The following is a 17,778-nucleotide window of genomic DNA, read 5'->3' as shown; positions in this document are numbered from 1 at the left end:
TGGGTGTCTCTTCTAGAGGTTGTGATGTATCAGTCTCGCCTGGCCCCATATAGGAGAATAGTGTGGGGCTACGGAATTTTAGTGGCTATGGGACCAATGAGATTGTGTGTATATTTCATTCTCTCTATTCATTGCCTTCCTCAGTGTGGATATATGGTTTAGGTGCTGCCTCTTTTGGTTTAGAGATGGATGTGGTATTTTGCTGGGCAGTCTGGTCATGTGTGGTGTCGCACATGTATGATACTGGTCAAGGTACCAGGAGCACTCTCATGCCTTTGAGACCTCAGCACTTCATATGCTCCTCCATTCTGGAACCTTCAATAGGTCAAGTGAAGGGACATTGCCGAAAAAAAAATTGTTAAAAAGAATAAAAGTATATCTAGACTTGGTGTACTAGTACTTTATACAAAATTAAATGTCAACCCTTTAAAGTTTGCAAACTTTCCAACCACCTAATGTGTATGGAAACCTCCCAAATCTTTCCCAATGCAAGATGTTGGGGAAAATAAGATGCCAAGAGTCACATAGCAGCTTTAGCTCTTCAGCCTATTAAAAACAGATGAAAACTCGGAAGCGGAGTTCCTGAATGTTGAGTTGAAACAGTTAACTTTCGATTAAACAAATGTGACAGGCATCTCATTTTGTATGACAAACTTAAGATACATACAATATAGCACCTTGCTTGCAGTGCTTATACCAAGGCAATTTACATTATGCAACTCCAATGATCACTTAAAAACAAGTCAAAATGAATGTGAATATATATGCATTCATGCGGCATAGAATAGTTGAGTTTTAATTAAATAAAAAACAACAACACATACTTATTATACTGTACAGGACGTATTTCAATTACAAACATCATGGCAGCAATATTCAAAATAGTGACAGAAAAAAATATGTTATAAGTACACATGGAATATGATGAAATATCTTTGGGTAGGTCATCAATACCAGAATGGTGGGATTCCGACACCAAGTAAACCCACAGAATACCTATTATCGGCTCCAGTAGAGGCGGGATGTAAACCAAGTACTGAGCTGGAATGGCACAAACCTGCCAGCTGTACCACGCTGCCCTCTCTGAGAGAAACATCAAGTAGTGACAGATAGCCTGATGTTTGCTCATACTGCATCTCACATAAGTTACAGATTGCAGAAATATGCATGTCACTTTCACTTTCCCTTTATGCTGCCCTTAAAGGGAATCTGTCAGCAAGTTTTTGCTATGCAATCTGAAGACAGCAGAAAATAGAGGCTGGAACACAGAATTCAGGGACGTGTCATTTAGTAAACAACAGTATGTACTTTGAAAACTGTGAAGGATTTGTCAATAAAAGATTAATATTGCCGCACTACAATAGTCTGGCAACACCCCCTCCCTTTGTGATAAGGAGCTCACTGTCTATGGACTTTGCATACATAGAGAGCCTGGTGTGGGCGGGGGCGGTTTTCTCAGCTCTGCTTCATGATAAATCTAAAAGCTCTGATTGTGTCTGAACTAGTGATGAGCGAGTGTACTCGTTGCTCGGGTGACCTCCGAGTATTTATGACTGTTTGGAGATTTAGTTTTCATCGCGGCAGCTGAATGATTTGCAGCTGCTAGCCAGGCTGAGTACATGAGGGGGTTGCCTGGTTGCTAGGGAATCCCCACATGTAATCAAGCAGGCTACTAGCTGTAAATCATTCAGCTGCCGCGATGAAAACAATCTCCGAGCAGTCAAATACTCGGAAGTCACCCGAGCGTGCTCAGGAAAACCCGAGCAACGAGTACACTCGCTCATCACTAGTCAGAACTGCTGCACCCTGTAAACTAAGTCACACATCATTGGATTCAGCTTCTCTTTGCCTACATTACTCTGCTCTCCATGGCAAAAATCTGCTAAATAAAACAGCGAGATACCTTTTTTTTGGAGGGGAGGCAGGGATGGACAAAAAAAAAAAAAACACAGGCAACTAGAAATATTAGTTGGGTATTATCACAGTCAGAATTTTTTCGCTTAATTTTCAACTCTGCATAGCACCTGTAAAAGCAGCTTTGTACTTTTGTAATATTTGATCTTTAAGGGGTTTTCAATAATTAATGTCTTGCTTAACCACATATTAACAATTTTAGCATTACACACTTTTGCCTACTCCAACAACACCTCTTCACTGCTGTTCCTGATCTTTGCAGATGGAATGCAGTGGTCACGGACAATACAGAGCCACTGAGCCAAGTGTTTGGCTGCAGTGGTAATGTGCGTGGAGAGGTGGTGCTATGGAAGGTGAAAATGCCAAGTTTATTATTTTTAATGTGAGCAAGTCAATGGCCATTAAAACATTTATAAGTGGAAAATAAAGAATATATAAAAACAAAACAAAACATGGGTTTTTTTTGTACAAACCATTTACTATGGTGTCATTTCCTCCTGCCCGCAAAAGTTAGAGCTTGTTCACACAGTTTTAGCTACTTTTTCTGTGTAGGAGAAAAACGCAGAGCTTAAAGTAGTAGCAAAATAAACACATTTTTAAAACATAATTCACATGGTGCGATTTTTTTAAACTTTATCTTTTACTTTTTTTTAACCGAAGAATGTAAATTCTTCAGTTTTTTGCTGCATTTTTTAATTGAATAAAAGAATGCATAAACACACCAAAGTGTGCTACTTACACAGCATTTTTCCCTCAAACATTTTTTTATGTGGAAAAAACAGATGCAGCAAATGTCTGTCTGAACATACTTGTATATTGGAATACACTGTATTTAGAGTCTGTCTTCTAAGAGAAAAGGAAAGAAATGACAACCACTTAACCCCGTATCACTTATAGAGAGAGGCAGGGCAGGAAGAAGATAACATTTTTTACAATAGGCTTACGACATATAAATGTAGGATTAATAAATACAATTTACAAAGCATTTCAACTATTTTCAGACTCCGGTGACTGGAGAAATTCATAGGGGTCTGGAATGTCTGGCTGTTCTCCAATGCTGAGACGAGAAGGGCTGCCTAAAGTTGAAAAAAAAAATACATTTAAAATAAATCCATACAGCAGGTTGCATATAAGAATGCCCCTTCCCAATATTCTTTAATTGCCGACATATCTATTTTTCTACAGATGACACCATGCCTGCATCAAAGATACAGTTGAAATCAGAAGTTTACATATACTATATAAAAAGACACATTCATGTTTTTCTCAATATGTCATGAAATCAGAATAAACCTTTACAGTTTTAGCTAAATTAGGATTAACATAATTATTAATATTTGCCAAAAGCCAGAATAATGAGAGAGAGAACATTTTAAGACATTTTTATTACTTACTGCAAAGTCAAAAGTTTACATACACTAAGGTTACTGTGCCTTTAAACAATTTAGGACTGCCCATATGATGATGTCATGTGTTTGGAAGCTTCTGATAGGTATCTTAACAACATCTGAGTTAATTAGAGACACATCTGTTGATGTATTTTAATGCACACCTGAAACACACTGCTTCTTTGTGTAGCATCATTTGAAAGTCTAAAGAAATCAGACAAAATATCAAAAAGAGAATTGTGGACTTGCATAAGTCTGGCTCATCCTTGGGAACAATTTCAAGATACCTGACTGTGCCTCATTCTTCTGTACAAACAATTATACACAAGTACAAACAAGACGGGAAAGTTCAGCCATTATACGGCTCAGGAAGGGGAGGGGTTCTGTCCCAGAGATGAACATGCTTTGGTCCAACATGATCATATCTACCAAGGACAAAAGACCTTGTGAAGATGATGGTGGAAGCTGGTAAGATTGTGTCAATATCCACAGTGAAATGAGTACTGTATCAACATGGGCTGAAAGGCCACTCTGCCAGGAAGAAGCAATTCTCCAAAATAAACATAGAAAATCCAGATTAATGTTTGCAAATGCACACAGGAACAAAGACCTTAATTTTTGGAGACATGTCAGGTGGACTGATGAAACTAAAATTTAACTTTTTTGGGCATAATGAGCATCGTTACGTTTGGCGGAAAAAGGGAGAAGCTTGGAACCCTAAGAACACCTTCGCAAGTATGAAACACGGAGGTGTCAGCATCATGTTGTGGGGTTGGTTTGCTGCAGGAGGGACTGGTGCACTTTACAAAATAGATGGCATCATGATAAAAGAAGATTATGTGGCAATACTGAATCAACATCTTAAAAACATCAGCCAGGAAGCTAAAGCTTGGGCGGAAACGGGTCTTCCAAATGGACAATGACCCAAAGCATAGTGCCAAAATGGTAACCAAGTGGCTTAAGAATAACAGTCATTGTTCTGGAGTGGCCATCACAAAGGCCTGATCTCAATCCTATTGAAAAAGTATGGGCAAAGCTGAAAAGGCAGGTACAAGCAAGGCGACCTACAAACCTGAGTCAGTTACACCAGTTTTGACAGGAGGAAAGGGACCAAATTCCAACCAACTATTGTGAGAAGCTTGTGGAAGGATATCCCAAACATTTGACCCAAGTCATTCAGTTTAAAGGCAATGGTACCAAATACTAATGAAATGTATGTAAACGTTTGACTTTGCAGTAAGTGATAAAAATGCCTTAAAACGTTCTCTCTCTTATTATTCTGGCATTTGGCAAATAATAATACAACCTCTGGCAAAAATTATGGAATCATCGGCCTTGGAGGATGTTCATTCAGTTGTTTAATTTTGTAGAAAAAAAGCAGATCACGGACATGGCACAAAACTAAAGTCATTTCAAATGGCAACTTTCTGGCTTTAAGAAACACTAAAAGAAATCAAGAACAAAAAATGTCGTAGACAGTAATGGTTACTTTTTTTAACCAAGCATAGGGGAAAATTTATGGAATCACTCACTTAGGAGGAAAAAATTATGTAATCACCCTGTATAATTTTCATACCCAAAAATAACACCTGCATCAAATTAGATCAGCTCGTTAGTCTGCATCTAAAAAGGAGTGATCACACCTTGGCGAGCTGTTGCACCAAGTGGAATGACATGAATCATGGCTCCAACATGATAGATGTCAATTGAAACAAAGGAGAGGATTATGAAACTCTTAAAGGGAACCTGTCACCCCCAAAATCGAAGATGAGCTAAGCCCACCAGCATCAGAGGCTTATCTGCAGCATTCTGTAATGCTGTAGATAAGCCCCCGATGTATCCTGAAAGATGAGAAAAAGAGGTTAGATTATACTAACCTGGGTGGGTGGTCCGGTCCGATGGGCGTCGCGGTCCGGGGCCTCCCATCTTCTTACGATGACGTCCTCTTGTATTCACCCTGCGTCTCCAGCTCAGGCGTACTTTGACTGCCCTATTTAGGGCAGAGTAAAGTACTGCATTGTGCAGGGGCCGGGAAAGGTCAGAGAGGCCCGGCACCTGCGCACTGCAGTACTTCCCTCTGCCCTCAAAAGGGCAGACAAAGTACGCCTGCGCTGGAGCGTGAAGACAAGAAGAGGACGTCATCCTATGAAGATGGGAGACCCTGCACTGGACTGCGATACCCATCGGATCGGACCACCCACCCAGGTGAGTATAGTCTAACCTCTTTTTCTCATCTTTCAGGATACATCGGGGGCTTATCTACAGCATTCCAGAATGCTGTAGATAAGCCCCTGATGATGGTGGACTTAGGCTACGTTCACATTTGCGTTGTGCGCCGCAGCGTCGGCGCCGCAGCGCACAACGCAAACAAAAACGCGGCAAAACGCACGCTAAAACGCTGCGTTTTGCGCCGCATGCGTCCTTTTTGGCCGAAAGTTGGACGCAAAAAAAATGCAACTTGAAGCGTTTCTTGCGTCCAACGCTTGCGGCCATGCGGCGCAAAACGCAGCACAACGCATGTCCATGCGCCCCCATGTTAAATATAGGGGCGCATGACGCATGCGGCGCCGCTGCGGCGCCCGACGCTGCGGCGAGGACCGCAAATGTGAACGTAGCCTTAGCTCATCTTCGATTTTGGGGGTGACAGGTTCCTTTTAAAAGAGGGTAAATCATCAAGCAATGTTGCAAAAGATGTTGGTTGTTCACAGTAAGCTGTGTCTAAAATCTGGACCAAATACAAACAACATGGGAAGGTTGTTAAGTAGTGATGAGCGAATATACTCGGTAGTCGACATTTCCGGAGCACACTCGGGTGTCCTTCGAGTATTTGTAAGTACTCGGAGATTTAGTTTTCAGCGCCGCAGCTGAATGAGTTACATCTGTTAGCCAGCATAAGTACATGTGGGGGTTGCCTGGTTGCTATGGAATCCCCACATGTAATCAAGCTGGCTAACCGATGTAAATCATTCAGCTGCGGCGCTGAAAACTAATCTCCGAGTACTTACAAATACTCGGAGGACACCCAAGCATGCTCGGGAAATCTCAAGTACCGAGTATATTCGCTCATCACTATTATTAAGGGCAAACATACTGGTAGACCAACGAAGACATCAAAGCGTCAAGACCGGAAACTTCAAGTAATATGTCTCCAAAACAGGAAATGAACAACAAAACGAATAGGTGGAAACTGGAGTCAACGTCTGTGACCGAACTGTAAGAAACCGCCTAAAGGAAATGGGATTTACATACAGAAAAGCTAAACGAAAGCCATCATTAACATCTAAACAGAAAAAAACAAGGTTACAATGGGCTAAGGAAAAGCAATCGTGGACTGTGGATGACTGGATGAAAGTCATATTCAGTGATGAATCACGAATGTGCATTGAGCAATGTGATGATGCTGGAACTTTTGTTTGGTGCCGTTCCAATTAGATTTATAAAGATGACTGCCTGAAGAGAACATCCAAATTTCCACAGTCATTCATGATATGGGGCTGCATGTCAGGTAAAGGCACTGGGGAGATGGCTATCATTACATCTTCAATAAATGCACAAGTTTATGTTGATATTTTGGACACTTTTCTTATCCCATCAATTGAAAGGATGTTTGGGGATGATTAAATCATTTTTCAAGATGATAATGCATCCAGCCATAGAGCAAAAGTTGTGAAAACATTCTTTGAAAAAAGACACACAAGGTCAATGTCATGGCCAGCAAATACTCCGGATCTCAATCCAACTGAAAATCTTTTGTGGAAGTTTAAGAAAATGGTCCATGACAAGGCTCCAACCTGCAAAGCTTATCTGGCAACAGCAATCAGAGAAAGTTGGAGCCAGATCGATGAAGAGTACTATTTGACACTCATTACGTCCATGCCTCAGAGACTGCAAGCTGTTCTAAAAGCCAGAGGTGGTGCAACCAAATACTAGTGATGTGTTGGAGTGTTTTTTTTGTTTGTTTGCTTTTCTTGATTGCATAATTTCTCCTCAGAATTGAGTGATTCCATAATTTTTCCCCTATGATTGGTTAAAAAAGTAACCATTACTGACTACCACATTTTTTGTTCTTGATTTCTTTTAGTGTTTCTTAAAGCCAGAAAGTTGCCATTTGAAATGACTTTAGTTTTGTGCCATGTCTGTGATCTGCTTTTTTTCTACAAAATTAAGCAACTGAATGAACATCCTCCAAGGCCGGTGATTCCATAATTTTTGCCAGGGGTTGTAATTATGGTAATCCTACTTGACCAAAAACGGGAAAGGTATATTATGATTTCATGTCAGATATTGAGAAAAACATGCATATGTCTCTTTTTATATAGTGTATGCAAACTTCTGGTTTCAAATGTACAAGGGATTAAAGCCCCCACATCACTCCTCTCTGCATACTGGGCAGTAGGTGAAATGTGACCTGCAATAATAATCGAAATGTAAGCAAAAGCAGAAGGGAATCTAGAATGGCTGCGTCCAGGGCAAAAGGGAAGCCAACGAACCACAAATTTGCTTTTCAACAGCACATTTTTATTTCCCAGAGGGATTGTTTGATATAATATTCTGCCCCTTGTGTACAATTGTAATTATTGCAGGCTTGTGTATTGTTACCAGATGATGTGTCCTCAAACTCTGATGACAATTTTGAAAACTTCAGAATTTTAAAACTTTTAATTTTATGACCTTAAAGGGAACCTGTCAGCAGGATTGGGCACAGCAAACTACACAGTGTCACGTCCGTGCCGTTATACTGAATAAAAGGATACCTTGGTTGATGAAACCTGTCTTGCGGTTGTTTAATCTTCATGTTCAATATTATGTTAATGATATTCTCATGCCCTAAGGCAGGGTTGGTGTATGTGGGGCTCTGATTAGATATTCATAATGCAGACTGCTGACAGGTCACTGATCCCTCACTGACCTACCCCCTAGTTTGCACAATGAATGTCTGTACATACTGAAGAAGAAAAAAAAAAACGCTTCTGCAGGCAGGTGCTGGCCGTGGAGATTGCCGAGAGCTTCTACTGCGCAGGTGGCGCCATCTTGGAGGAGGAAGTTTTTTCTTCTCCAGCAAGATGGCGCCGTCGGCCCAATAGTAGCTATCGGATTTTTATGTACACAGAGAGCTGATACTGCACAGGCGCCGCGGGCGTCATTTTCAAATTGATTTTTTTTTACTTGCTCAATAACCTAAAGAATAGTTAACTGGACACTAAACATGCGATTATGCTGCAGTGCAGGGGCCACGGCCGGCACCTGACTGCAGAAGGTTTTTTTTTCTTCAGTATGTACAGGTGGTCATTATGCAAACTAGGGGGCAGGTCAGTGAGGGATCAGTGACCTGTCAGAAGCCATACACATGAATACCTAATCAGAGCACCACATGAAGACCCCCCTACAGGTCGCCCCAGAGCACGAGCATATCATGAACTAAAAACTGAAAATAAAGATTAAAAAACAACCACAAGACGGATTTCATCAACCAAGGTATCATTTTAATCATTATAACAGCTCAGACCTGACACTGTCTAGGTTGCTGTGCACAATATTGCTGACCGGTTCCCTTTAAAACAGATGGGCATACAGCTAAATTAATTAATAAATAACATTCATCACATGAAGGGTTAAGTTTAAATCTGCATTTTTTTTTTTTTTTAGTTTTTCCAACAAAATCTACAACAGCCATTTAATTTTAGGTACCACACCATATTTGAAGTGACTTTGAGGGGCCTAGGAGACAGTAAATACCCAAAAGTGACACCATTTTAAAACCTGCATCCCTCAAAGTGCTCAAAACCACATTCAAGAAGTATATTAACCCTTTAGGTGATTAACAGGAATTAAAGCAATGTGGAAGAAAAAAAGGAATATTAAAATTTTTCTAAGAAAAATGTTACTTTAGCAGCACAATTTTCAATTTTCACAAGGGTAACAGGAGGAACCCTTGCACCACAAAATTTGTTGTGCAATTTCCTCTGTATAACCATTATGTCATATGCACAGCAGAGCTAGGAAGGGAAGGATCCCCATTTGCGCGAAACACGGGTATTACATACCTGGTAATGTGTTTTTTCATGAGACATAACGGCACCACAAGAGGGGATATGCCCATCAAGGACAGGAAACCTTCAAGATAAAAGGGGCAGCTCCTCTCTCCAAATCAGTTGTTTTACAGAGTACGAGAGGAACTCCGCTGGTTAGTGTACACATAAATAATACATCCTATATGGTTCTATTCACCGATACCCCAGGGAGTGTATAATACAAATAATGCTAATAATGCACCCAACTAATGACGTGATCGAAAGGGTGGGAATACAAGGGTGCCGTCATGTCTCATGAAAAAACACATTACCAGGTATTTAATACCCGTGTTTTTCCATCATACATGACGGCACCACGAGAGAGTTACAGAGATTGGTATTCTCTTTAGGGAGGGATCACTGCTTGTAACACTCTTCTCCCAAATGTGAGATCAGAGGTAGCAGATAGGTCTAGCCTATAATGTTTAAAAAATGTAGACGGAGAGGACCAAGTGGCCGCCTTACAGATTTGGTCGATGGTAGCATCTGCTCTCTCCGCCCACGACGTCGCCATGGCCCTCGTGGAGTGGGCTTTCAGACCCTGTGGAACAACCCTGCCTGCACTACTATACGCTAGAATAACGGCCTCCCTCGCCCATCTAGCGATCGTTTGTTTTGAGGCTTTAAGGCCCTTCCTTGACCCCTGGAATGAAACAAATAAAGCCCTCTGTTTCCTCCAGGATTTTGTACTCTAAATACTGAAGGATACATCTCCTGACATCTAGGCAATGGAGTCTCTCCTCTTTCTTGTTACTAGGATTGGGACAGAAAGAGAGTAGGGTTATATCCTGAGCCCTATGGAACCTCAATACCACTTTGGGGAGATATGCCGGATCTAATTTTAATACAACCCTATCGTCCATAATTTGTGTGTAAGGGGGGTTGGCTGACAATGCGTGTAAGTCTCCCACCCTACGGGCCGATGTAAGTGCCACTAACAAAGCTGTCTTTAATGTCAGTACTTTATCTGATGTTGTATTTAATGGCTCAAAGGGGCTTTCTGTCAAAGCTGTTAACACTAAATTTAGATCCCATGGTGGAGGAGTAGGGGATGGAACAGAGTCAGCTCTACTACAGGCTTGGAGGATAAACCTCACCACCCACCTATTGCTTGCCAGGTCACAGTTGAATAAGGCTGCTAAGGCTGAAATGTGTACTTTGAGGGTACTAACAGCTAACCCCAGATCTAAGCCCTTTTGCAGGAACTCCAGTATTGCCACTATCGGGACCTCCCCTTCCCGTATTGGCCCTGAACTGGACAGGAATTTCTTCCATATTCTCCCATAGATCTTGGTCGTTACTGGTTTTCTGCTACTAAGCAAGGTGGATATTAAACCAGCTGAGAACCCTTCTTTCTCTAGTAACGACCGTTCAAATGCCAGGTTGTCAAATGTAGCCCGGAATTCTGCGGGTGGTTGAAGGGACACTGTGTTAGAAGGTCCTGGTCTTCCGGGAGAACCCACGGGTCCGTCACTGACATCACCCTCAGCCAGTAAAACCATGGTCTTTTCGGCCAGAAGGGAGCGATCACAATTACCCTGGCCTTGTCCTCCCTGATCTTCTTCAGAACTGCTGGGATTAGACATATCGGTGGGAAGGCATACAGGAGTTCTGATGTCCATTCTATGCTGAAGGCGTCTACTGCCAACGGCCTGTCTGCTGGGTTCAGGGAGCAGAACTTTTGAACTTTTTTGTTGGCTTTTGAGGCAAAGAGGTCTACACTGGGTCTTCCCCACATGTGCACTATCCGTTGAAAACTTGACTTTTTTAGGGACCATTCCCCTTGCCTCAAGTGGTTCCTGCTTAAAAAGTCTGCCTTTATATTGTCCACACCTCGAATATGCAGGGCCAATAATGAAAGGAAATGCCTTTCGGCTAGAGTCATGAGTCTTCTGGTTATGTGCATCAGTGACCGAGATCGGGTGCCCCCCTGGTGGTTCATGTATGCGACCGCTGTTCGGTTGTCCGATAGGACTCTCACATGATGTTCTGTCAAGTGTGGAAGTAATCTATCGCCTTTTCTATTGCTAGGAGTTCCCACTCGTTTGAGGATAGATTTTTCTCCTCTTGAGCCCAGGGGTCTTGGACCCATAGTGTGTCTGAGTGAGCTCCCCATCCCCATGGACTGGCGTCCGTTGTGATTACCTTGGAGGCTGTGTATGTCCAGGGAACTCCTCTCGGAGTGACTCTATCTGTAACCACCATCTGAGTGATTGGAGTACAGAGAGTGGGAGAATGAGCTTCTGCTCTAGCTGCCCCTGAAGTTCCAGGTCGTTCTGGAGCACACACCATTGCAGTTCTCTTGCATGGAACTGGGCCCATTTTACTGCCGGTATTGCAGGAGGTTAGGGACCCCAATACCGACATGGCTCTTCTTAAAGTCATCTCTGGTTTTGTTAATGTTGTCAATCATTTGTTTGATTTTTTCCTCTTTTTCTTCTGGGAGGCGACACTCCTGCGCCACGAAGTCTACAGTTATCCCCAGGAAATTCTGGACCATTGCTGGCTCTAGTTTGGATTTCTTGAGGTTCAGTTGCCATCCCAGTGTCTGTAGAGTGTCCATCACTATTCTGACCTGCTCCTGACAGTGAGAAAAGTTTTTCCCCACTATCAGGAAGTCGTCTAAGTAGGGTATTATCAGAGTGTCTTGACCTCTGCAATCAGTTTTGTAAACACCCGTGGGGTTATTGCTATCCCAAAGGGCAGAGCCCTGTACTATGTACTGTACTGAAAGTGACGCAACTGGGACTCCATCTGAACTGCCACTCTGAGAAACTGACGATCTTGTTGTCTGATTGGGACGTGATAATAAGCGACCTTGAGGTCTAGGACGGACATGTAACATTGAGGATATAGAAGTTTCACCGCTGATTTTATGGTCTCTATCTTGAAAGATGGAATTATTAGATATTTGTTGAGGCTTTTTAAATTTATTATTGTCCTCCAAGAATTGTCCGTTTTTTTTATGAGAAAAAGGGGGGAATAAAATCCTTTCATCCTTTCCTCTATAGGAACTTCTTCCAAGACGTGCTTGTCTAGGAGTGATGTTACTTCCCCCTCCAGACTGTCTTGTTTCTCTTGGGAGGACTGTACTGGGGTCTGCATATATCTTCTTGGAGGCCAGTGATGGAATTTTAGTTTTAGGCCTGATCCTATGATTTGTCGGATCCATACGCTGCAGGAGATCCTCTCCCAGGCTGGAAGGAAGTGAGAGAGCCTCCCTCCCACCTGACCGTCACTGGGAGGGTTTCTTGGTGTCCCTGGGGGACTTGCCAAAATAGAAGCCTTTTCCTCCCCTGGACCGCTTATCGAAGTTGCTCCTGTCTCGGTCTCTATACTGCTGCCTTCGGAATTTTTGGCCTCTCCGAAAGGAGAGCCGAAAGGGCTGAAACGGCTGCTTAGGAAAATTTTTCTAACACTTCGTCTAATGCCGGTCCGAACATAAAGTTCCCCTCACATGGCAAAGAGCAAAGCTTCATCTTTGCCTGAGTATCTCCTGGCCAGCATTTAAGCCATACGGCACGGCATCCTGTGTTGGCTAAAGCTGCTGACTTTGCTTCCAGTCTAGCCGAGTCTGCTGATGCTTCAGCTAGAAACACTGCCGCTGCTCTCATGGTTGGTATTGCCTCTAGGAGAGTTGCTCTGGGAACTTTTTGTTCTACCTGTTCCTCCAGGTTGTCTTCCAGATTTTAAGGGATCTGGCTACACAAGTGGCCGCGATAGCTGGCCTTAGTGCCCCTGCTGAGACTTCCCATGCTGTTTTCAGGGAACCGTCCACTTTTCTATCTAGAGGTTCTTTTAGAGAACCTAGATCCTCGAATGGCAGGGAGGATTTTCTGGCAACTTTTGAAATTGCCACATCAATCTTCGGAACTCTATCCCAAGATGAGGACGCCTCCTCTTCAAAAGAATATCTCCTTTTTAGGGAGGTGGTTATCTGGGACCTTTTCTCCGGTTTTTGCCATTCCCTTTTAATCAGTTCTTGTAGCTGTTCATTAATAGGGAATGACCTCCGTTTTTCTCTTTTGCAGACCACTGAACATAAGTTCTTGGGCTGTCTTTTTTACATTCTCATCTACCAGCCCCATGGTAGAGCGAACAGCTTTAATAAGCTTATCCGTAGCCTCCGCTGGAAATGTGTCTTCCTCCTCTGAGCTACTATCTGAGCAGCGAGCTGTATCTGAGTCCCCCTCTGACTCCGAGGAATCTCTTTGGGATGCTACTGAGGGGCTGGATCTGTCCCTAGATCTGGAATCTGTGTCGGCTGTCTGCAATGCTTTCACAGACCTACAGACCTCTGATTGGATCAGTGATCTTAGACTCTGTAAAGGAGAGTGTTTCCTCCGCTACCGTCTTGTTAATGCAATCCTGACAGATTTTTATTCCAGGATGGTTTTAACGCTTTTTTGCATAAGGGACATTCCTTGTTTTTAGCCTTTGATTTACATTTCTTGGGGACCTCCTATACTCCACCCCCCAATGTATGTAAGAAAAAGAGGGGAGAGACGGAGATAAGAGAAGAGAAAAGAACAGACATTAGCGTGCTGGACTTTCTCGCAGTTCACTCACCACTCGGACGCTTTCAAAGTACGGGTACCGGATCCGGAGGTTGGCTGGTTCTCTCCGTGTCTCCCAATGAGACTAGGGACCCCTCCTTGGTATGGCGATCCGTCCGTACGCTGTCTGAGCGGCTTCTGCTGCTGCCATGGCGGATCTGGCTCTTCTCACTTGAGCGAGACCGCCTCTCCTGCACCTTTTGCTGTGGCATCAAATGTTCTGGTGAAAAGCTCTCCATCACACACACTACCACGTAACAAGAGTAGTCACCCTCAACCTGGCCTGGTTTAGTGACACAGGGCAGCACTTCTGGTTCGTTTAAATAGATTCACTTCCTCTTTTTTTTTTTTAATGGATCACCTGGTTGATCCTGCATTTTACTGGCCACTCAACATTTTGTGCTACAATCAGGTGTATGCTACATGCAATCAATCACCTGGCTGATCCTGCCATTACTGGTCGCCTCAGTAGTCAGGTGCATGTGCGCACCTGTCATGATTTGATTACCTGGCTGATCGTGCCTGCACCACTTCCGGTGCTCATAGATGCAATCAATCACCTGGTTGATCCTGCATCTGCCGGCCGCTAGCGCAACGCCTGCGCTGTATAATTTTGTCAGAGCGCGCACACGGCAACCACTTCTGGAGCGCGCTATTAGATCCACCATTCACCTGGTTGATCCTGCCTCTTCCCGAATACTGCCGTCGGGTCCTGAGCGCGCACCTTACTTCCGGTGCGTGCTCCTTCAGTGCTCTACCTCCAGGTGCGCACCCAGCCTTCATTTCTGGTGTGCGCCGAAGTTTTCGGCCCTCTTGCCCCTCTGCCTGCAACAAAATGTTCCGAGTGCTGCTGCTGGGTATTGTGCGCACGCGCGTACCATACCATTTCCTGAAGCATGGCGCCGGCTGCTCGCAATGTCCCGGGGATGTCCATGCCGCGGTCCGGAACTCAGGGGGACAGCGTAGCACTCACCCCAGTGCTGCCAGACATGGCTCCATATCGCTCAGCTGCCTCAGGTACCGACCAGGGAGGGAGGAGGGGGGAGACCTGCTCTTAATGCTCGACAGGAAGGGCCCCAAAACCTCCGAGGAGCTTACCTAGCCCGGGCACCGATGTGCCTTACGGGCTGCATGGCCACCTTTGGTCAACAGGGGGGCACCATGTAGTGACCCCCATGGACAGCAGGATTTTTCAATCAACAGGGGGGAAACGCCACCTGCGGCCCCCGTGGATAATCTTCACCCGGTCATTGCATCACGGGTTGTGGTCATGCTTCGCTCAGGGGGGGGCATGGAATACATGACCCCCGAGGCAACTACCGGTACCTGGTGACGGGTGCAGCAGACCAGCGCCTGCCCAAATCCACCCGACCCAGGCATCCTCTTCTGTCTTCATCAGAAGTCTTCATCTTGAGGGTTCCCCGTCAAGGACAGGAAACCAACTGATGTGGAGAGAGGAGCCGCCCCTTTTATCTTGAAAGTTTCCTGTCCTTGATGGGCGGATCCCCTCTCTCGTGGTGCCGTCATGTATGATGGAAAAATTGTCTGGAATAGATTAGAGAGCCCCTGATGTGCTTAAATAGTGGAAACCTACTGAAAAGTGACCCCATTTTGGAAACCACACCTCTCAAGGAATTTATCTAGTGGTATGGTGATTACCTTGAACCCCAACGTGCTTCACAGAATTTTACAACATTGAGCGGTGAAAATAAAAAAAAATACATTTTACTCGGTAGTGAAGGTGTGCTATTTGAATTTTGGAGCCCAATTTTGTCAGGAATAGATTGCGGAAGCCATGACATTTGAAAAGCTCATGACATGCCAAAACAGCAGAAACCCCCCACAAATGACCGAATTTTGGAAATTATACCTCTGGAGGAATTTATCTAGTGGTGTAGTGAGCATTTTTAATCTTCAGGTGATTCACAGAATTGCCTAACATTCGGCTGAGTAAATGAAAAATTACCATTTTTCCCACTAAAATGTTGCTTTGGGCTCAAGTTTTTAATTTTTAAAAGGGATAATATGAGAAAATGAATTGTTGTGCATTTTCTCCTAAGTACGCCAATACCCCACATGTGGTCAAAAACTACCATACTTTTGAGGCACAGTGTAAATCTCTGAAGGGAAGAGGCCCATATTGGAGTTCAGATGTTGATGGAACGGTTTGAGGGTGTCATGTCAAACTGGCAGAGCCCCTGAAGTGCTCGAACAGCAGAAACTCCCCATAAGTGACAACACTTTATATCTCTCAATGAATACATCTAGGGGTGCAGTGAGCATGTTGACACCACATGCTCCTCACAGAATATTATACCATTTGGCGGTGAAATAAGAATAATTAAATTTTCACCACTAAAATTTTTTTTTCGCCCCAAATTAATAATTTTTATAAGAACGAATAGGAAAAACAGACCTTTCAGTCTGTTGTGCAATTTCTCCTTAGTGTGCCATGCCAATACTCTACATGGAATCGGGAACTACTTTTCAGGCACAGTGGAAAGCAGCTCCATATTATAGTGCAGATTTTGCAATTATGGTTTATGGTTGCCAAGTCACATAGGCAGAGCCCATGAGGTACCAGGACAGCAGAACTCCCAAAACTGATCCCATTTTACAAACTATACCTCTCTCTCAATTAATTCATCTTCAATGGGGTTAATAAGTATTTGATCCCTTGCAAATTTTGTAAGTTTGCCCACTGAAAAAGACATGAACAGTCTATAATTTTAAGGGTAGGTTAATTTTAACATTGAGAGATAGAATAAAAAATAAATCCAGAAAATCACATTGTATAAATTATATAAATTGATTAGCATTTTGCAGTGAGAAATAAGTATTTGATCCCTTACCAAACATTAACATATTTACCCCCAAGGGTGGTTTGCACGTTAATGACCAGGCCAATTTTTACAATTCTGACCACTGCTCCTTTATGAGGCTATAACTCTGGAACGCTTCAACAGATCCCAGTGATTCTGACACGGTTTTCTAGTGACATATTGTACTTCATGATAGTGGTAAAATTTCTTTGATATTACTTTTGTTTATTTGTGAAAAAAATGGAAATTTGGCGAACGTTTAGAAAATTTCGTAATTTTCCAACTTTGAATTTTCATGCCCTTAAATCACAGAGATGTCACACAAAATATTAACCTAAAAAAAAAAAATGTTGATTCCAAAATTGTGCTGATGTAAAGTAGACATGTGGGAAATGTTACTTTAAAGTTGACCATCGATTTCTCATTTTTACAACACCATTTTTTTTTTTTTTTTTTAGGGACCACATCACATTTGAAGTCACTTTGAGGGGTCTATATGATAGAAAAAAGCAAAAAGTGAATGTTTAAAAAAAAAAAAAACATTTAACTTTTTTTCACAACAAAGTTAATTCAGATCTAATCGGTTTTATTTTACCAAGGGTAACAGGAGAAATTAGACCCCAAAAGTTTTTGTACAATTTGTCCTGAGTACGCCAATACCCCATATGTGGGGGTAAACCACTGTTTGAGTGCATGGCAGAGCGAAGGAAGGAGCACCGTTTGACTTTTCAATGCAAAATTGGCTGGAATTGAGAAAGGACGCCATGTCGTGTTTGGAGAGCCCCTGATGTGCCTAAACAGTGGAAACTCCCCACAAGTGACCCCATTTTGGAAAGTAGACCCCCTAATGAACTTGTCTAGATGTATGGGGAGCACTTTGAACCCCCAAGTGCTTCACAGAATTTTATAATGAAGAGCAGTAAAATTAAAAATCATATTTTTTTCCCAAGGGTAGCAGGAGAAATTGGACCCCAAAAGTTGTTGTCCAGTTTGTCCCGAGTATGCTGATACCCCATATGTGGGAGAA

General features: G+C 43.0%; 1 protein-coding gene across 9 annotated transcripts in view; it reads right to left on the bottom strand.

Moving 5' to 3' along the window:
* Nucleotides 1-773: 773 nt before the first annotated feature.
* BRD9 (bromodomain containing 9) overlaps nucleotides 774-17,778 on the bottom strand; it is a 301,749-nt gene continuing 284,744 nt past the window's right edge. For all 9 annotated transcript variants that reach the window (XM_077269514.1, XM_077269516.1, XM_077269517.1 and 6 more), the window contains one exon: nucleotides 774-2,990. In XM_077269514.1, the coding sequence (XP_077125629.1) occupies nucleotides 2,902-2,990 (89 nt within the window). In that variant the 3' untranslated portion in view covers nucleotides 774-2,901. The remainder of the gene's footprint in view (nucleotides 2,991-17,778) is intronic.

Source organism: Ranitomeya variabilis, chromosome 6, assembly GCF_051348905.1.
Source record: "Ranitomeya variabilis isolate aRanVar5 chromosome 6, aRanVar5.hap1, whole genome shotgun sequence".
Taxonomy (NCBI): domain Eukaryota; kingdom Metazoa; phylum Chordata; class Amphibia; order Anura; family Dendrobatidae; genus Ranitomeya; species Ranitomeya variabilis.
This window is presented reverse-complemented; position numbering and strand designations above follow the sequence as displayed.